The sequence below is a fragment of the Bubalus kerabau genome, chromosome 7 (assembly GCF_029407905.1).
Source record: "Bubalus kerabau isolate K-KA32 ecotype Philippines breed swamp buffalo chromosome 7, PCC_UOA_SB_1v2, whole genome shotgun sequence".
In the NCBI taxonomy this organism is placed as follows: Eukaryota; Metazoa; Chordata; class Mammalia; order Artiodactyla; family Bovidae; genus Bubalus; species Bubalus kerabau.
In genome coordinates, this window is record NC_073630.1 from 102,052,967 (window position 1) to 102,073,186 (window position 20,220).

A 20,220-nucleotide genomic window follows, 5' to 3' on the forward strand; every position below is an offset into this window, starting at 1 on the left:
TATGTATGTGTGGGTAGCTCTTAATATTTTATCCAAATTGTCTCATGAGTTCATTTAAGCAGTGTTGAAATAACACCTCTTTGCTTCTGACCTTACCCTGTCCAGTCTGTGTACATAGCATTACCAGGTTAATTTTTCTAAAACATAACTCTACCTATGTTACTCCTTTACTTACAACCTAAAATAATTCCCCTGCCTGCATGCTAAGTTGCTTTATGCTAGGTCACTTCAGTCGTGTCCAACTCGGTGCGACCCGTAGACGGCAGCCCACCAGGCTCCCCCGTCCCTGGGATTCTCTAGGCAAGAACACTGGAGTGGGTTGCCATTTCTCTTATGTTTCCTGCGTTGGTGGGAAGATTCTTTATCACTAGGGTCACCTGGGAAGCCCCCAAATAACTCCCTAGTGCTTACCAAATGAAAGCCCAGATCGTTAGCCTAGTATTCATGACACTGCAGTAAAATATTTCATTTCTCATTATTTTCCCCCTTTTATGTTCCTGCCAAGAGGAACCTAAACTCATAAATATGTTTTTTCCTCTTTTTGCCTCTGTAGTTCCATTGGGCTTCCCTGGTGGCTCAACCAGAAAGCATCCATCTGCAGTACAGTAGCCGTAGGAGACATAGGTTCAATCCCTAGGTTGGGAAGATACCCTGGAGGAGAGCATGGCAACCCACTTCAGTATTCTTGCTGGGGGAATCCCATGGCAAAGGAGCCTGGTGGGCTATGGTCTATACGGTCACAAAGAATCAGACAGAAGCGCCTTATCACAGCACAGCACTCATGTTTCACTCATGTTGCTGTTGAGAGGCAACACCCTTTTCTATTCATTAAAATCCCATCCTGAGTCAGAAATCTTCTGTTGGTCCCATCTGATCTATTTCTACCCTTGTCCACCCTGCCCTGTGCCCTGCGAGGCTGACCTGTGTGCCCCAGCAATACCATCCCTGTCTCTGCCTTCCTGGTGGGTTCAGCCAATGGGAAGCCCAGAAGGACATCAGAATGTGAGGTCAGGGCACCTTCCCCGCTGACTCTTCCTGTAGGGTTGCTCCGGGCTGCTCAGGTCCTCTCAGGGCAGCCACCATACAGGTTTCTCCTTTGGGGTTCTAGTCACTGCTCCCTCCCCTCCTCCAGAGGCCCAGGGGAGGTCTGGTTCCCTCTCCTGTCTCCTCCCACCCACCCCAAAAGTCCCTGTGCCTCCCGCCCACTCTGCAGGTGGTTTCATTAAATCCTTCTATTCGCACAGCTTGAGTGCCACCTATTTCCTCTTGAGACCCTGATGCTCACTTCCTCTTCAGAATCAAAAAACCACTTCTTTCAAGAAACTTTCACTTGTACATCTCACAGAATATCATCTTTTCTTCCTCTGAGCATAAAATAGCACTCTGACTAAAGGCACTGGTCAAAGTTTGCATTTTATCAACGCCGTTTTTTGGAGTGTAAAGTCTCCAAGGACAAGACCAACTTATCTCCTTTTGTTCCCCAAAATCAAGTACCGTGCAGGACTAGGTACTTGAGACATTATTTGCTAAATACATGACTATTTAAAAATGTACCTTCCAAGAGTTATGTTTGTTAACCTATACAGAGTTCTCATTCACTTGAGAAAGGAAGTGGAATTTTTGCAAAGAATGGGAAAAGTAATGTTTTCTTCCCATACTCTAGATATGTTCTGTAGAAGATTGTCCAAATCATGTTGATTTCTACTTTACTACATCCTCAGTAGCTAATTCTGAGAATCTTGAAAGAGTGAGTTGAAAAATGACTTGATTGAATTTCAGATGATGACATTCTACATAATGTTTCCAAGTATTCTATACAGTATTTCACCTCTTTCAAATTCCACCATCTCCAATAGGACTTTTCTGTTTAACCTCACCTCAAGTACATACCAAGCTTCATGCCACAATCAATCCAAATCCAATCACTTGCTGTATTACTTTGTAATTACTTACCAGTTTCTTTTGTCAGTTTGTTTGTATTAGGAGGGAGCGTGTTTTCTCACCACACTCTTGTATTATATATATACATGCTTTTGCAAGTGGTGTTTTCATTAATAGACCACCAGAATTCTGAGAAGTCTAGAAAAGTCATCCCCTTATTTATAAAAATACAGTTTCAAAATACAGAGTTATGAACTGAATGTTTGTGTCCCGCTCCCCAAACTGGGATACTGAAACCCCAACCCGCAATGTCATGGTATTAGGAGATGGAGCCTTTGGGAGGTAATAAGGTTTAGATGAGATCATGAAGTCTCCAAGGTTTAGATGAGGTCCCTGTGATGGGATTACAGTCCTGATAAGAAAGACCAAAACATATTCTCTCTCTAGAACTGTGAGACATAAGTTCCTGATGTTTGACCTGTTCAGGCTATTTTGTTACAGTAGCTTGAACAAGCCAGAACAGCTATCTTCTTCATAAGAAGAAATCAAAATCTATCTTTATATTAAGATAACATTTGAAAGACTTAAAGAATTGCTATTATTGAATTATTGTTCAAAATAATACTTCGTTTACAAAGCCCTTAGTTACATTCCTAAACATTCACAGATTCTGGGACTTACCATTGATTCTTTTTTTAGAAAGTGCGATTGGCTCTCCTTCTGTTGATGTCTCTCTTGATTTGGCAAAGAGAGCACAGAGTACAGCAATGGGTCACCATGTAGTCATCACAAATGGATCCCTGTTGGAAAACAGAAAAGAAACAGAATGTAAAAACCCACCTATGTGGAAATAAAGGCTTGTGGGTTTTCAAGACATTTTGAAGAGAAGCAGAAGGTGCTGATTCTTTGAATTTGAAGTTTGGATGGATACATTTAGGAAAATGTTAGTTGATTTTAGTTGATTTCTCCACATAACTCCTGTCTCTTTTTATCACATCAAATGTTTTCCTGTACTTTGTAATATATAAAATGGAAGATATCCAACCAGGGGCTTCCCTGGTGGCTCAGTGGTAAAGAATCCGCCTGCCAGTGCAGAAGACCCAGGTTGGATCCCTGGTCTGGGAAGATCCCACATGCTATGGAGCAACTAAGCCCCTGTACCACAACTATCGAGCCCACACTGGACCCCAGGAGCTGCAATTACTGAGTCCACGTGCCATAACTACTGAAGTCCATGCTCTCTAGAGCCCGTGCTCTGCAACAAGAGAAGCTACCTCAATGAGAAGCCCATGCACTACACAGCCCCCGTGTACCGCAACTAGAGAAAAGCCTTCACAGGAACAAAGACCCAACACAGCCCCCCAAAAAGTAAATACATAAAATTTAAAAAGGAAAAAGAGTCCATGAGGCAAAAGAGGTATAAGATTAAAGAGAGGTAAAAGGTTGAAAAAAAAAAATATCCAACAAACTATCAAAGGAAGGTAAACAGTTTTAGGAAGTAAAATCTCAAAATTCTTTTCTCCTATACCCTTTCCCTGTATCAGGAAGCTCCTAGAGGGTGCCCCCACCAGAATGAAGAAGCAAACTAAGAAAGAAGATGTGGGGTATAAGAAACCAGAGCCTAACATGTGGAACTGGTTAAAGGAATCCCCAGGTCATTACGATGGAGATGGCAGGGTCACGGAGTGATTTCATCAAGAAGATGAAGATGATAGAATGTCCGTCTGATGTTTAGGGAAGAGATTTAGAAAACTGGAAAGAATTTGGGATTGGATTACTTCTAAGTAAATGGAAAACTCCTAGTGAAAAAGTCAAGGGTTATTAATAGTAGGAAAAACTAAGTTTAGTAGAAAAGACAATCATTGTTCATTACACATTTCAACTCAGCTCTGAAGAGCAAATATAGGTATCATAATGTAAATGCTAAATATGGACTTAGCTAAAATTGCATATAATCATATTGGAGGGGGGCTTCCCTTGTGGCTCAGCTGGTGAAGAATCCGCCTACAATGTGGGAGACCTGGGTTCGATCCCTGGATTGGGAAGATCCCCTGGAGAAGGGAAATGCTACCCACTCCAGTGTTCTGGCCTAGAGAATTCCATAGACTGTATGGTCCATGGGGTTGCAAAGAGTTGGACAAGACTGAGCGACTTTCACTTCACATATTGGAGGGAGTGGGGTAGGGGTAGGGTGCATGTCTGTGGTGCAGAAAGGGGAGAAAACAGAACTAAATTCTCATCTTCCACAATGGGAGGCCCATAGACAACGTCCCCAACTGAACAGTCAAAAGGTAGCAATACAAGTCTACAATTTGGAGATATGGAGGTAAACAGCTCTCGGAAAGAGGAAATAGGGAATAGAAGTTTGGGGACTATTATTTTTCTCAACAAACTTTTTAAATTAGGTAATTTTAACAACTATGTGCTTGCAGAGCTTTGTTAAATAACATTCAAGCTGCACTAGAAAATAGGGCTGGGGGGACTTAGTGAGCCAAAAATCTTCAGAAATTTTTGAAAAAAAATGAAGCAGATGGGATTATGTTGATGGAGAAAGTAAAACAGAACTCAGGAACATGAAACTTAACATGGTCAGGGGCACTGCATAAGATAAACCCCAAACCAAAACCTATGAGGTCAGAAAGGAGGAAGGAACAGGCTGGGGAATGAAAGATGGGAGGTTAACTGAAGGCAGCTTGAGTGGCTGGGCCAGCCCAGAACTGCCAGCTGTGGCCTTGCCTGGGACACAGTGCAGAGCCGTTTAACAGACAGCCCTCATGTGGGCTTCTGGGCCCCAGGGAAGAAGAGGAGTGAGATAAGTGGGGAGCTATTCACCCATCACATAACAGGGCAGGCTCCCAAGGACTCACCACAAAAGCGCTAAGAGAAATAATAAGAGGTAAAGACATTGTAGCACAGCAGAGACATCTAAATCATTCCCACCGATGAGATAGGCAAATTGTTTTATGTTTCCTATTCATCAAATGTTAATTTTTCCTACTTTTTTTTTTTTTTTTTTGGCTGAATAGACTGTTCCTTGTTCCTTTTGTTCCCTTTGCTGTGCTGTGCTTAGTTGCTCAGTCATGTCCGACTCTTTGCGATCCCATGGACTGTAGCCTTCCAGGCTACTCTGTCCATAGGGAGTCTCCAAGCAAGAATACTGGAGTGGGTTGCCATGCCCTCCTCCAAGGGATCTTCCCAGCCCAGAGACTGAACCCAGGTCTCTCCCATTGCAGGCAGTTTCTTTACCTTCTGAGCCCCTGCTGCTGCTGCTGCTGCTGCTAAGTCGCTTCAGTCGTGCCCGACTCTGTGCGACCCCATAGGCGGCAGCCCACCAGGCTCCCCCATCCCTGGGATTCTCCAGGCAAGAACACTGGAGTGGGTTGCCATTTCCTTCTCCAATGCAAGAAAGTGAAAAGTGAAAGTGAAGTCTGAGCCACTAGGGATGCCCTTTGTTCCCTTTAGTAGTTTTTTTTTTTTTTTAAGATTTTTTTTTGATGGGGACTGTTTTTAAAGCCTTTATTGAATTTGTTACGTTATTGCTTCTGTTTCATGTTTTGTTTCTTTGGCCTTGAGACATGTGGGATCTTGGCTTCTTGAGCAGGGATCGAATACCTCATCCTATGTTGGAAAGTGAAGTCTTAACCACTGGACCATCAGTGAAGCCCCTTTTAGTACTTTCATATCTTCCACAACTAATTTTTATCCTTTTAGTGATGATCCTGAAAATTTTACCCACAACTTAATATTATATTTATCTTGAGATTCATCCAAATTGTATCAATAGTTCATTCCTTGCTGTGATTCATGAGGTCACAAAGAGTCGGACACGACTGAGCTACTGATCTGATCTGATTTGATCTGAGTATACTATTACATGGATAGACCACAATTTGTTTATTCATTCACCTGCTGGGGGGCATTTGGGTTGTTTTTTTAGTTTTTGGCTATTACAAGCAAAACTACTCTAAACATTTGTGTACAAGTCTTGATACAGATATATATTTTTGCAGGGTGGATATCTAGGAGCAGAATGGCTGGGCCAAAAAGTAGGTGTATGTTTAACTTTTTAAGAAACTATATTTTACACTCCAACCATCAGTGCATGAGGGTTTCAGTTCCTCTGTATAAGCTAACACTTGGTGTGAGTTAGTCTGTTTATTTTAGCTGTCCCAATAGGTGTATGGCGGTACCTCACTATGGTTTTCATTTGCATTTCTCTAGTGACTGATGATGTTGAACATCTTTTTATGTACTTATTTGCCATTCAAATATTTTCTTTGTTTTTTCCTAATGTTTTGGGGGGGTTAAAAATACTTAACATGAGATCTGCCTTCTTAACACATTTTAAGTGTGCACAACAACTTGATGAATCCTCAAAAAATCATAGTGAGTGAAAGAAGCTGCATAAAATAGTACACACGGAATGGTGAAAAGTGAAAGTCATTCAGTCGTGTCCAGCTCTTTACAACCCCATGGACTATACAGTCCATGGAATTCTCCAGGCCAGGATACTGGAGTGGGTAGCTGTTTCCTTCTCCAGGGGATCTTCCCAACCCAGGGATTGAATCCAAGTCTTCTGCATTGCAGGCAGATTCTTTACCAGCTGAGCCACCAGAAAAGCCCAAGAATACTGGAGTGGGTAGCTTATCCCTTCTTCAGCTGATCTTCCTGACCCAGGAATTGAACTGGGATCTCCTGCACTGTAGGCAGATTCTTTATCAGCTGAGCTACCAGGGAAGCCCACATACTATATAGTTCTGTTATATAAAATGGTAGAAAATGAAAACTAATCTACACTGACAGAAGCATATTGATGGTTACTTTGGGAAGATGGGGGGAAAAGAAGGAAAGATTACAAAAGTATGTGAGTAGGTAGTACCTTTCAGATTTTGAATGTGCATATCCTGTGATCTATCAATCGAATCAATTAACAGTACACTATCCTACAAAAATACCAGTGTGTGTACAAAATCATATATGTACAACTGCAACATTAGTTAAGCTTTCATCAATAAGAAAGTGATTAAGTAAATAATCTATATGATGGAATACTATGCAGACATGAAAAAGAATCTATGCTACGGACATAAAGGGGGTCTACCATATATTAAGTGGAAAAAAAAGAACAGGTTACAATATAGTATGAATTCATTTAAAACATAGAAACAAAATAAAAAAGCCCTGTAAATCCCAAATCACATATGTCTAGCTCTACAGCTATAGCTGTAGCTTCATCTAATCTATCTATCTATCTATTTATATGCCTTAGAGGAGACCAAAAGCCCAGAGACTGAGCTCAGTCGTGTTTGACTCTTTGTGACCCCATGGACTATAGCCCATCAGGCTCCTCTGCCCATGGAATTTCCCAGGCAAGGTTACTAGAGTGGGTTTCCATTTCCTACTCCAGGGGATATTCCCTATCTAGGGATCAAACTCGTGTCTCTTGTGTCTCCTGCACTGGCAAGCAGATTCTTTACCACTAAGAGGTAAAGCCTTATAGGAGGATGCACACCAAATTATTGATATTAATAAAATTTATCACTGAATAGTGGAATTGGGCATAAAGCAATTAGATTTTCATTTTTTATTTTATATATCTCTGTTTTAATTTGTCATAATGTTACCTATACATATAATATTTTTATGATTAAAAAACTAACAAACATTTTAAGCAAAAAAATAAAATAATTTCAATGGAGTAAAATTAGTTCCTTAAATATTCTATTTATTTGTTCTGTGATGATTAATTTTATGTGTCAACTTGGCTAGGCCATAGTACCCACATACTCAGTCAAATGCTGTTCCGGATGTTTCTGTGAGGGTAATGTTTCAGATGAAATTAACGCTTAAATCAGTAGACTTAAAGTAACCATCCAGAATGTGGGTGGGCCTCACCTAATTGTTGAAGGCCTGAACAGAGAAAGAGCGAGTTCCCCTGAACAAGAAGGAATTCTGCCAGCAGGCTGCCTTTGGACTCTGCAACTCTTCCCAGCCTGTCAGCCTATCTTGCTTTTTGGACTTACCAGTCCCCACAATGTTATGAGGCAATTCCTTAACATTTCTTGCTCTCTTTATATATCTATATTCATATCATCTCTGTCTCCTTTTGGTTCTGTTTCTGGAGAGCACTAAAACCTTCTGTTACGTAAGTGAAGCTTATGGTGTAACGACGGGGGCATCCCAGGTGGATCTAGTGCTAAAGAACCTGCCTGCCAGTGCAGGAATCATAAGGGGCGCTGGTTCGATCCCTGGGTCAGGAAGATCCCCTGCAGGAGGGCATGGCAACCCACTCCAGTATTCTTGCCTGGAGAGTCCCATGGACAGAGTCCCGTGGACAGAGCCCTTGCGGGCTACAGTGCCCAGGGCCACAGAGAGTCCGACGTGACTTAGCATGGTGTAATGGAATGTGCGGGTATGAAAAGTTGAGTTGAGTAATGACTTCTTTACGACTAGTGCATATCTTTGCCTGAGTTATTCTACCTGTTAAAACGTTTCTCATCTGTGAAGTGTAATAGACCTACTTACTTAACAGAGATGGTGCAAGGTTTCCATGATGTAACATGTCATGTACGTGGGGCATAGCACAAGCATGGCCCTGAACAATCCTCTTCTGTTGTATGACATACATTGCAAATATGAAAGTTGTTTTCTATGGTTTTCACAGAAATGTAGGAGGTCACATAACCAGAGGATCTATTGCTACAATAATAGAATGCACATGCCAGGAAACTCCTACCAACCAAATTTAGTTGATGCCTGTGGGCCTGGTAAGTTGCTTCAGCTGTGTCCTACTCTTTGTGACCCTGTGGGCTGTAGCCCGCCAGGCTCCTATGTCCACGGGATTCTCCAGGCAAGAGTACTGGAGTGGGTTGCTGTGTCCTCCTCCAGGGGATCTTTCCCACCCAGGGATCGAACCCACGTCTCTTACGTCTCCTGCATCTGCCTCTTTCTTTACCACTAGCGCCACCTGGGAAGCCCCCATTCAGTTGACAGGTACCATCAAATGGCCTCCATGTTTATCACAATTGTTTTGAATGTGGGTGCATATTCGAATGATACAATATTGTAAAAGATTCACCGGAATGCCGTATCGAGTCCTGTAGAGGGTCCTCATCGCGACACTTGTTCCGCACAGACAGCATTCATTCATATCAGATGCAACTTGACACGCAAGGCACGTGAAGCAAAATGTGCCGCAGAGACCTGGATGCGTGAAATCAGAGGTACGAATTACTCCATTCTGCCCTCCACCACGGTTGAGAGTTAGGGTGTGCTCATGGATGGCAGTTCCAAACCCTGGGGCCTTTGTCACATAGTCTGCTGCCAAGGCCATCCTCACTGCTTCTGTTCAACATCACATCAGCTTCCCCTCATTCCCTCTAGTACTGCCTTCTTCCATGTATTGCATGACTCACTGAAACCTGGCCCTGTTCCAGAGGTTATCCTCACTACCCACAATGCCTCTGTCTGAAGTCCAGGAGTGAGGTCAGATAATGTGAAAAGTTCTCCAACAGGAACCTACTCAAGATCCCAAGGTGTCACTCACAGCAATGGGGCCTCCAGTGCTCTGGGAAGATGCTGTTGCTTGATCTGAATATGGAATGATGATTAGGAATTTTATAGATTGAGGAAAGGGGAAAGAGCCTCTGTAGATAACTTGGTTTGTCTTGGCAATGGCTGGTTACACATAACGTGGCTGGAACCAGGGATGGGGAAGAATGGGGATGAAGCTGGATCCCAGGCAGGGTGGAGACTGGATGATCTGTAAGTACTAGTGTTCAGAGGGGGTCACGGAAGTCATGAGGAACCTCTGAAATATTTTAAGAAGGGAGAATGATTTGATCAGATCTCTGATTTAAGAAATTCTATGTGAAGGTTTTAAGCTCATATTAGAACTTGTAATTCACTTATTCAAGTAACAATACTAGGGTTTGGAGGATTAGAATATTCCTCTTTAGAAGGTTTTATTATTGTGGTTTCATGATCACTATGATTTGCAGATGTTGAACTAACGTCCTGAGAAGTGCAAGTCATCAGCCCGGGTCATGCAGCAGGACAAGGAGCGCAAATCAACCAGCTCAGTGGTTCCATGTCCCAGGTGATTCTTTCCCTCTATGCTTTTCAATGTGATTATCAACTCCATTCCAAATTTCAATTCCTCTGCCAAGTTAAAGGTGAATAGGTTTTCCTTCCCTGTCTCAGAACACTGGGTAGATTTGAAACAGGTGAAAAAAAGAAACAAATGAACAAAAAACCTCAGAGTAAAATTTGTTTCATTTTTTATTTTGTAGGCAGGTTTGTTTGTTTCTTGCTTGGTGTTGAGAACTAAGCATTTGGCCTCTCTGACATGCACATCTTACCCCGAACTTTTCTTCTCTCAGGTTTACTTAGATCTCATAAAATGAAACAAAACTGAAAATGAAGCAGAGTTAGAGATATTTTACCCACTGAGCAGTTAATTGCCTTCAGAATTCTTTATTCTTGTCTGTATAACAATCCTAAATGTATAAATAAAAATAATGCTTATGTGAGCTCATGCTGAAACCATGGATGAAAATGAACACTTGTGTGTGGGGCACAGTGTAACTGTAATGAGTTTAATTGATGTGTAACAAAAGCAGTCTTTTTTCTTTTTAATCAAGTTAAACTTTAAACATCTCTTCTAATATAATGTATGGTCTATTTATAATAATTAGGCCAAGCCTGTTCATTATTCAAATCACTGGCTTTTTTTTTTTAACAGTTATCTTAACTCCAGAACTTTTTTTAGGAGTAAGATTATCCTTTGAAGGGTGAAGAAGAATGAACCTACAGTCGGTACAGGATTTGTCTGTTAGCAAAGCATTGCCTGACAGGCAGGGTACCTTGGAATGAGAGGGGAACTTTTATTACACCATAAGGGAGAAATGAAGGAAAGACATGAGTAAACTCTGGGAAATTGTGGAGGACAGAGGACCCTGGCATGCTACAATCCATGGGGTCACAAAGATTTATATACAACTTAGCGACTGGACAACAACAAGGTTAAAATTCACTTCTGAGTCAGTTACAGGTTTCCCCAGCACTTACAGACACCGCAGTCGCTGAAACAATCACACAAGCCCGTCTGCCAGTTGGAGTTTTGAGGTGCTGGACCGCTTCCGACTCCAGGCTGAGTTACAATGACCACTGGAGAAGATGCAGCTTGCATTTTTGATGCAGGTTCTTAAGCGGCTGTGGTCTGAAAGGAAAAACTTGGTGTCAGTAGTCTGGAGGTTGCTCTTAGAAGCCTGTTTTCAGGGACTTTGCTTCACAGGCAAGGGAGGCAGTTTAGATCAAGTTGCTGGCTGATCTTTGAAGAACCTTTTTCTACAGAGGCTCCTGGAGGAAGGGATTCACTGAATCAGTTAAAGGAACAGATGCTTCTCTTGGAGTTAGGGAATGAGACAGGCTTGTAAGTACTGTTTTAAACAGCTATCTAGTCTCTGCACAAGACAGGAAAACAGATGAGGAAACCTGTGTAAATGGCACGTGTGTGTGCTCAGTCGTGTCTGACTCTTTGTGACCGTATAGACTATAGCCCACCAGGCTCCTCTGTCCATGGGATTTCCCAGGCAAGAATACTGGAGTGGTTTACCATTTCCTCCTCCAGGGGATCATCCCGACGCAGGGATCAAACCCGTTTCCTGCGTCTCCTGCATTGGCAGGTAGATTCTTTACCACTGTGCCACCTGCGAAGCCATGCCAACTAAAAATTGTCACTCGTTATCTGGTGCCACAAGAATTAAGTCATTAACCACTTAGTTGCTGATTTTCAACATGCCCTGAAAGGAGTTCAGGGTGGAAATTAGGAATGAAGCTCCCTGTGATCTAGGTAACACTGGCAGAACAGGCCTTCAGAGAGTTAGATATTTTTGAGACAAGATTTTATGAGCCCAGTCTCTCATATCTTCTCATATCTAGAAAAGAACGAAAATTATGGAGACAACTGCTCCATGTGACTTGCAGCAACCTTCTGCCAAAATGCATGCTTGATGGCACGTGTCCCCTTCACTAAAATCATATACATACCGACCTCCGCTCTGACCTTCTTAGAGCAGCTCCTCAGAGCTATCTGAGAAGCTGTCTCTCGGGCTAGAGATCTCATTTGCCCCAAATAAAACTTAACTCACACCTGCCTGTTAACGAGTCCAAGCTCACTTTGCTCTCAGCACAACAGGCCAATAAATCCAAGAGATGAGATGTTGAGGCAAGGAATGCGACTTTACTGGGAAAGCCAACTGACCGAGAAGATAGTCGACTACTGTCTTAAAATAACCATCTTGTCAGGGTCTGGATGCGTTTCTTTTATAGAACAGAAGGGGAGGATTTGCAGAACTAAAGTAAAAAGGCAAATAATCTGACTCATGGAGTCAGCTTTTAGGAATTTATCCAGGAGGGGTTGTAAACCCTTCTTCCCTTCCAGCTTTATCGTATAGGCAGTTTCTGGCCTAAGGCTCATTCTTATAGGTTGGGCCTTTACTGCCCTTGCAGGGGTTCCTTTGTCTCATTAAGGGTCTACTGCCCGTAGGATATGGCTGGGAATAAGACCTTGTGGCTGGTCTGTCTTAGTCAGAGTGAAGATAAAAGCCTGCTTGGGGCCTCCTGACCTGAGTATGGCCCCAGGGGAGCTCAGAAGATCTCTCCTAAGGACGTGGATAGGACACTGAGGCACAACTAGAAAGGCATGCAAAATCCACCTCTGTTTTAATTGGCAAGTGAAATGCCCAGTAAAATAATCGAGTGCAAGGCTTTCCATCGACACCAGTCACAGTACAGCTTTAGGAGGAGAGAGGTCCAGTGTGAAAAATTAAGACAAGGTAAAGTGGCTCCTGTATCAATTAAGTAATCAATTTTCTTTTCTGCTATGGGAGTCAAGGACTACCTAGGGACCCTTGATGGAGATTAGCATCTCACTGAGGGGAGCCGCCAGAATCCCCAGGGCCACGCCAGTTGTCCAGCATGGCCATCTCAGGAGCCAAAGTCCCCCTTCCTCTTCAGGAATGGGGGCAGTCCCTCTTCCAGTGACCTGTTTGTTTGCTATCTGGGCATAGCCTGGAATGGGGAGGTTCTTTCTGGCAGTCTTGGGCACAGTGGCCAGTTGACTTGCATTTGTAGCATTTCCTCTTGTTGGTCTTATTTCCAGATGAATGGTTGAACTTTCTTGGCCCCCCCTGAGGTCACAAAGCATGATTGACACCAACAGCTATCACTTTTGCACAAGCCTGGCCTGTCTTTTCTCATGTTGGGTTCTCTCTTTCTCCTGAGCTTGGTCTTGATTATTAAATACCCCAAAGGCCACATCTGGGAGCTGGGGCATGGGCGTTTGTGGGCCAAGTTGTAATTTTTGGAGTTTCTGCCTATTATGAGGGGTGGAGTGGCTAAGTGGGAATACTGTCAGGAGGAGGATGTGCTGGGTTTCCACCCTGAGAGATCAGAGAGCTTAGAAGGGGATCATCTAAAGTGTTGGGAGAGTCTTCTGGTTCTCCAGGTTTTAAAATACAGGAGCTACATGGGGTGGGATTTTGGTAAAGGACTGTGAAAGCCTGAATATAGGGAATCTCACTCCACTTTCTCATCTGGCGGCAATAAAAATCCAATTGCAGAAGGTTATAATTTAGAGACCCATTTTCAGGCCATTTTTCTCCATTTCCCAACTTAAACAAAGTCTGGGCACTGCTACAGTAGATTTAAGTTTCTCCTTCTTTAATCCTTCAGTTTTAAAGAATTTCCAGTTCTTAAGGATACACTCCAGAGATGTTTTTTCTGACTTGGAGGGGGATCCTCCCATGTTGAGTAACCTGCAACTGAGAACAAGACAGTGCTCCTAGAATGGAATCCATCATCCCGGAAACCTTTACCAGGAGGTTTTAACCTGAAGGGGTGCAGGGTGTCCCCTAAATTCTCTTTGGACCTAAGGGGATTTCAAGCATCCTCTTCTCTCCCATTGATTTCTGACCAGATATCTCTGCCCCCTATGATACCACCATCTGCAGGACACCCCACTCAGCAATTAGAGAAGGGCTTTCAAGCTAAGTGTAAACTGTTGCCAGGACTTTCCTTAAGAGGGATCCCTTTTCTGTAGAGCTTACGTCCTACGATAAGTCTTTCCATGCTGGGGTGTATTCCTCGTGACTGAGCATCTACAAAGCTTATGATTCGGGCTTCTGGGTAGCAGCCAGTCTAATAGGCTGTCCCTAGCAGAATGTGTAGGCTACCAAGGCCTGGAGTGAAGGGGTCCAATAGATGCAAAGGAAAAACTTGGGGAAATTGGAGTTGAGCGCCTTGGAAGATGGCACGGGGCTCAAGGTTTGAGGTCCAGCAGGCAGAGAAATTCTCAGAGTAGATTTCTGGGCGTTGAATGAGGTGAGAGACTAGACAACAAAAGAACCCCTAAATCCTTTGCTCTGTCTTCCTGGCAGCTGAGATAGAATTAAGAATCATCTGATGATTTTGTCTGACACAGCAGCACAGAGTGTGACAGTGGCTGGGATGCAGCTTAGGAATGATATCCAAGAAATCCTTCCCTAGAAGAAGGATATTATAAGAAGGAGATAAGGAGTGAGAAAGAGAACTTGTGTGGGAGGAAAGTGGGAAAGAAAACTGTAGTGGAGGGTTTCACACAGGACAGTGAGAGACAGACAGTGAGAGCAAGAGAGAGACAGAGAACTTTTGGGCTCCTGCTCAGTTGGAAATTGCGTTTCCACCTTGTCACAGAGGACAGCAACAACTATCACCCAAGAGTTATTTGATTCTTGAAAAGAAAGCGAAGGGGAGATGAGAGAAAGAAGGCAGGAGTAGAAGTCAGGGGCTGTAAGTGACAGCTGGGCGAAGCCCGTGGTTTCCCTTGACTTTCCAAATTCCTGAGTTGCCATACCAGATCTGATCTCAGGGGGGCCTCAGTCTGCAGCAGTTTGAAGCAGAGTTTGGGCTCACCGGCCAGAGATTGAGTCTGGGTCACGGCGATGAGAGCACCAGATCCTAACCACTAAACCTGTGGTCAGTGACAAGACCCTGGCTTCCTGGCTTTGCAGAAAAGAATTCCCGCAAAGACAGAAAGTAGTGAAGCAAATGAAGTGTTTATTAGGAGGGATAGAGCACAGTACGTGTGGGTAGACTCATGGGGAGGACTCAGAGAGAGTCACTGAGTTTTGCCCTTGTGGCAGTCTGAACAGTTTTATGTGGCATTTCTTCTGGGTTTCCTTGGCCAATCATTTTGGTTTGCCTTGTTCACAGTCTATATTTGGTATATCACAGGATCCTCCCATGTGTGTGTGTGCATCTCTTAGCCGAGATGGATTCTACCAAAAAGGCAAAAGGGTAGAGCATCCCTTGACATCATTAGCCTTTGACCACCAGGGGACCTTTCTGTGCATGTGTGGTTGGGGAAGTCTCCTGATTTTGATAACAAGAAATATGTGGTCTGGGCAGGGCCCAGAGTCCTCCCTTAATTGTCCTGCTATTGTTGTCTTGGAGTTTCAGTCTACAGGAGGTCTTCTGACTTCAAGAATGAGAAATATGTGTTCTGGGCAGGGCCTAGCCTCCTCCCTTAACTTTTGTCATGGGGTTTCTGTCCACAGAGAATGAATTTTACCCTAAGATTTACCCTGGGGACAGGGGGGTTCCATCTATATCCTGCCTCAATTTCATGGATAGAGGGATCTCACATTTAAAAAAATTTATTTATTACTTTTAGTTGCACTGGATCTTCTTTGCTGCGTGGGCTTTCTCTTGTATAGGTTCTAGGAGAGGCAGCAGAGGATGAGATGGTTAGATAGCATCACCGACTCAGTGGACACGAATTTGAGCAAACTCTGGGAGACAGATAGCTTCCCAAGGGGCGCTAGTGGTAAAGAATCTGCCTGCCAAGGCAGCAGATGCCAGAGACCTGGGCTCGATCCCTGGGTTGGGAAGATCCCCTGGAGAAGGAAATGGCAACCCACTCCAGTATTCTTGCCTGAAAAAATTCCATGGACAGAGGAGCCTGGAGTGCTGCAGCCCATGGGGTCACTGAGTTGGACACGACTTAGCAACTCAACAACAGGTTCCAGAGGGCATGGGCTTCAGTAGTTGTGGCTCGTGGGCTCTAGAGGGCTTCAGAGCACAGGCTCAGAAGTTGTGGGGCATGGTTCCAGTTGCTCCACCACATGTGGAATCTTCTCGGACCAGGGATCGAACCCGTGTTCCCTACACTGGCAGGAGGATTCTTCTCTAATATGTCACCAGGGAAGACCGTCTGAAGCAAGGTCCTGGAGCGACAGCCCACCAGTCTTCACTTCTGGGGGGAGGGGAGGTTCCCAGTTGTAGGTGGGATTGAGATCAGGGTGGCTCACTGGTTGTCAGGGAAAGCAGCAGAAGAGCACAGCCATTCACTGCCCCTTTGATAAGTTCTCAGGGTGGAGATGTTCTGATCTAACACCTAAAACAATTACTAGCTGGGGTTGGTGGCAGGGACGCAGGCATCTACTGATTCGGAAGGTCGGTCGTCTGAGTAGAATGTAGGTGACACAGGGGCTGGTCAAGCAGAGGGTGAACAGAGAGAGCAAGAGTACAGTCGTCTTGGGGAGCCTGCCCGTACAGGACAATTCAGCTCAATTCTGACATTGCCACCTGTAAACAGTGTCAGATTCCATGTATTAAAGGCTTAGTCCCACAGGACTGCCCTCCCTCTCCTACTTCAGATATCCATTGCACATCCACGTGGTTACCTGTGCTTCTTTTTCAAGCATTTCTTTCATTTATTCATTTTTAAATGTTTTGGTTGTACAGGGTCTTCATCACTGCACGTGGGCTTTATCAGATTGCAACAAACGGAGGTTACTCTTCATTGGGGTGCATGGCTTCTTATTGCAATGGCTTACCTTTTTGAGGAGCACAGGCTCTAGGCACACAGGCTTCAGTAGATTTGCAGCACGTGGGCTCAGTAGTTGCTGCTCAAGGGCTATAGTGCCTGGGCTTAGTAGCTGTAGCGCACATCCCACAGCATGTGGAATCTTCCAAGACCAGGGTCAAACCCATGTGCCCCTGCATTGGCACGCAGACTTTCAATCCAGTGAGCCACCAGGGAAGTCCTCTCCTGTGCTTCTGACCAGGTAGATCAGAGGTTCCCATGCTCCCCTCTTCATTTCCATTAATTTGCAGAAGTGGCCCACAGAACTCAGGAAAACAGTTTATATGGGCTTGCCTGGTGGCTCAGAGGTTAAAGCGTCTGCCTGCAATGTGGGAGACCAGGGTTCGATCCCTGGGTCAGGAAGATCCCCTGGAGAAGGAAGTGGCAACACACTCCAGTATTCTTGCCTGGAGAATCCCATGGAGTGAGGAGCCTGGTAGGCTACAGTCCATGGGGTTGCAAAGAGTTGGACACGACTGAGCTACTTCACTTTCACTTTCTATTGCTATATTACAAAGGGTATTAAAGGATACAGATGGACAATCAGATGAAAAGATATCTAAGGGGAGCTTCAGAGTCTGTGGAGTTTGGGGTGCGTCACTCTCCCAGCACACAAACCCCAAAACTCTCTGAACTCTGTCCTTTTGGGGTTTTATGGAGGCTTCATTGCATAGGTGTGATTGATGAAATCATTGGCCATTGGTGACTGAACTCAGTCTCCAAACCCTTCTCCCCTCCCTGCCTCGCAGTCTGGGAGGTGGGGCTGAACATTCCACGCCTAGTAAACCCTAAAGGAAATCCACCCTGAATATTCATTGGAAGGACTGATGCTGAAGCTGAAACTCCAATACTTTGGCCACCTGATGTGAAGAGCTGACTCATTGGAAAAGACCCTGATGCTGGGTAAGATTGAAGGCAGGAGGAGAAGGGGGTTAGAGGCAGAGGATGATATGGTTAGATGGTATCGCCAACTCAATGAACATGAGTTTGAGCAAACTCCAGGAGACAGTGAAGGACATCAAAGCCTGGCGTGCTGCAGTCCACGGGGCTGCAAAGAGTTGAACATGACTGAGCGACTGAACGACAACAACAATCACAGGTTGCTTCCCCTGGCAACCAGCCCCCATCCTCAAGGGTTTTCCAAAAGTCGCTTCATTAGCAGAAACTCTATAGTTGAGAGGGGCTTGTTACGAATAACAAGACACCTTTACCACTTTTATCACTTAATAAATTCCAAAGATTTTAGGAGCTCTGTACCCTGAACAGGAATGAAAGTCAAATATGTGTAAACCACAATATCACAGCCAAAAGTCAAAGTGTTAGTCACTCAGTTGTGTCTGACTTTTTGTGACCCCGTGGACAGTAGCATACTAGGCTCCTCTGTCCATGGGATTCTCTAGGCAAGAACACTGGAGTGGGTTCCTGCCGGGAGCCAGCACGGAGTCCCCACCCATAACAAGGTTATGTGGGAGAGTTCTGGTGGGCAAGGCGAGCCAGAACTCGAGGGGTGCCCCTCTGGGCCTGCCTGAGCGTCTACCCCAAAACCAGAGTCTGTCTGTTTTACTGCTTCATGACTTTCACCAACTCCTCTGACAGTCACAGAGAGGGGCTATCCCCACCACCTTTTCTCTGAAGGAAATCAACTTAGAACTCTGGCTAATTAGCCTCTTGGGCATAATAGGAGTGTTTAAATCCAACCCCCCCAGATGGCTCTCTAACTTGCCTGACAGGTTTACCCGGACTCCTACAGCTACGCATACGATTGTTTACAGTCTCCCAACCGTGAAAGGCATGGGAAGCTTAAGATATTCAAATAGTATAGAGCCTCTGGGGGAGTTAGAAATTGTCAGAATAGAACTAGTAGAAGATTTCATTGTTGAGCCAATGCTTGCTGCCAAGTTTCCACATCCCCTGTATTGTATCTTTGGAAGTGAATTAATTTAGTTGGTATGTAGAAAAAATAAGTAGTGGCCTTGGTGTTAACAACTTTAGACCCTTAAGGTAATAAATTCTTTCCTTTGTTGTAAACCCATTGCACCTTTGCCCTATAGGAAAGCAATTTTATCTAACACCTTCGGAGGATGGCGCCAAACTTTAAAATAATTACTCTTAGAGAAAATAAGTCTTATGGTTGACAAGCCTTTGTCAGAGTCATAAAATGTTAACAGGCCTTCTGGCCAGAAGATGATGTAAATCACCTAAACTATTTGTATACGATAAGTTTGCAGAAAAGAAACCCTGGTTTCGATAAGGATCAAAGACTGCTGACTTTGCATGATTTCACACCCCCTATTATCCTCTATGTGCAACTTAGGGTATAAAAGCCCCTGTTGAAAATAAAGTTTCGGGCCTTGCTCACCGAAGCTTGGTCTCCCCGTGTCGTTCTTTCTTGTTTCCTTTTCGTCCTTTTCTCTTCTGTTCTTCCTTCACCCCAAAATAATTGGAGTGCAGGGGTCCTCTGGGACCACTTATTTGCCTGGGCTTCTAAGACCCACTTGAGAAGGTGCCTAAGGTGGGGCACCTTCCGCTATTTGAGAGGGCGCCTGCGGCCTCCATGGTCAGAGCAAGTTTGGTGTCATGAACTTTATTGATTTCCCGCGTAAACCAGTTATTATTGAGCATCTAATAAATCTCTGCTTTGCTATTCTAATCGCCAGTGCCATCCTCCTGAGGGAATCCCTGGATTCAACTGGGGCTGGACCCCGGGAGGTTCCCTATCCCTTCTCCTGGGGATATTCCCAACCCAGGGCTCAAACCCAGGTCTCCCACATTGCAGATTCTTTACCATCTGAGCCACCAGGGAAATCCAAGAATGCTGGAGTGGGTAGCCTATCCCTTCTCCAGGGATATAACAGTAATCCTCTCCAATCTTCCTGCATCCAAGTTGATCCTTCACTTGAAATTTACCTGAAGCCTTGTTAGGGGGCAAGCAAAGATAGAGTGCCCAAGCAAAGCTTATTATAAAGTACATTTTGTCCTAATTTCTCTCCATCCTAAGAGGCAGTGTGGGGTAATTAAACATTGATTTGAATTAAAAAAAAATTTTTTTTATGTGAACCATTTTTAAAAGTCTTTATTGAATTTGTCACAGTATTGTTTCTGTTTCATGTTTTGGGTTTTGGTCACCAGGCATATGGGATCTTAGCTCCCCAACCAGTGATCTCTCTTGCACCCCCTGCATTGGAAGGTAAAGTCCTAACCATTGGACTGCCAGGAAAGTCCCTGATTTGATTTGGAGTGAGAAGGTGCTGTGCTGTGCTTAGTCACTCAGTCATGTCTGGCTCTTTGCGACCCCATGGACTATAGCCTGCTAGGCTCTTCTGTCCATGGAATTCTCCAGGCCAGAATACTGGAGTGGGTAGCCTTTCCTTTCTCCAGGGGATCTTCCCAACCCAGAAATTGAACCGGGGTCTCCTGCAATGCAGGAAGAT

General features: G+C 44.3%; 1 protein-coding gene across 3 annotated transcripts in view; it reads right to left on the reverse strand.

Moving 5' to 3' along the window:
* PLAC8 (placenta associated 8) overlaps positions 1–20,220 on the reverse strand; it is a 33,778-nt gene that overhangs the window by 1,377 nt on the left and 12,181 nt on the right. Inside the window, exons 1-4 of one of the 3 annotated variants that reach the window (XM_055588959.1) lie at positions 12,039–12,187; positions 10,951–11,101; positions 8,960–9,084; positions 2,563–2,681 (exon numbers count right to left, since the gene is read on the reverse strand). In XM_055588959.1, coding sequence (XP_055444934.1) covers positions 2,577–2,681; positions 8,960–9,084; positions 10,951–11,071 — 351 coding nt within the window. In that variant the 5' untranslated portion in view covers positions 11,072–11,101; positions 12,039–12,187 and the 3' untranslated portion in view covers positions 2,563–2,576. Of the gene's footprint in view, positions 1–2,562; positions 2,682–8,959; positions 9,085–10,950; positions 11,102–12,032; positions 12,188–20,220 lie in introns of those variants that run through there. The other 2 variants (XM_055588960.1, XM_055588958.1) reach the window with 2 other exon arrangements.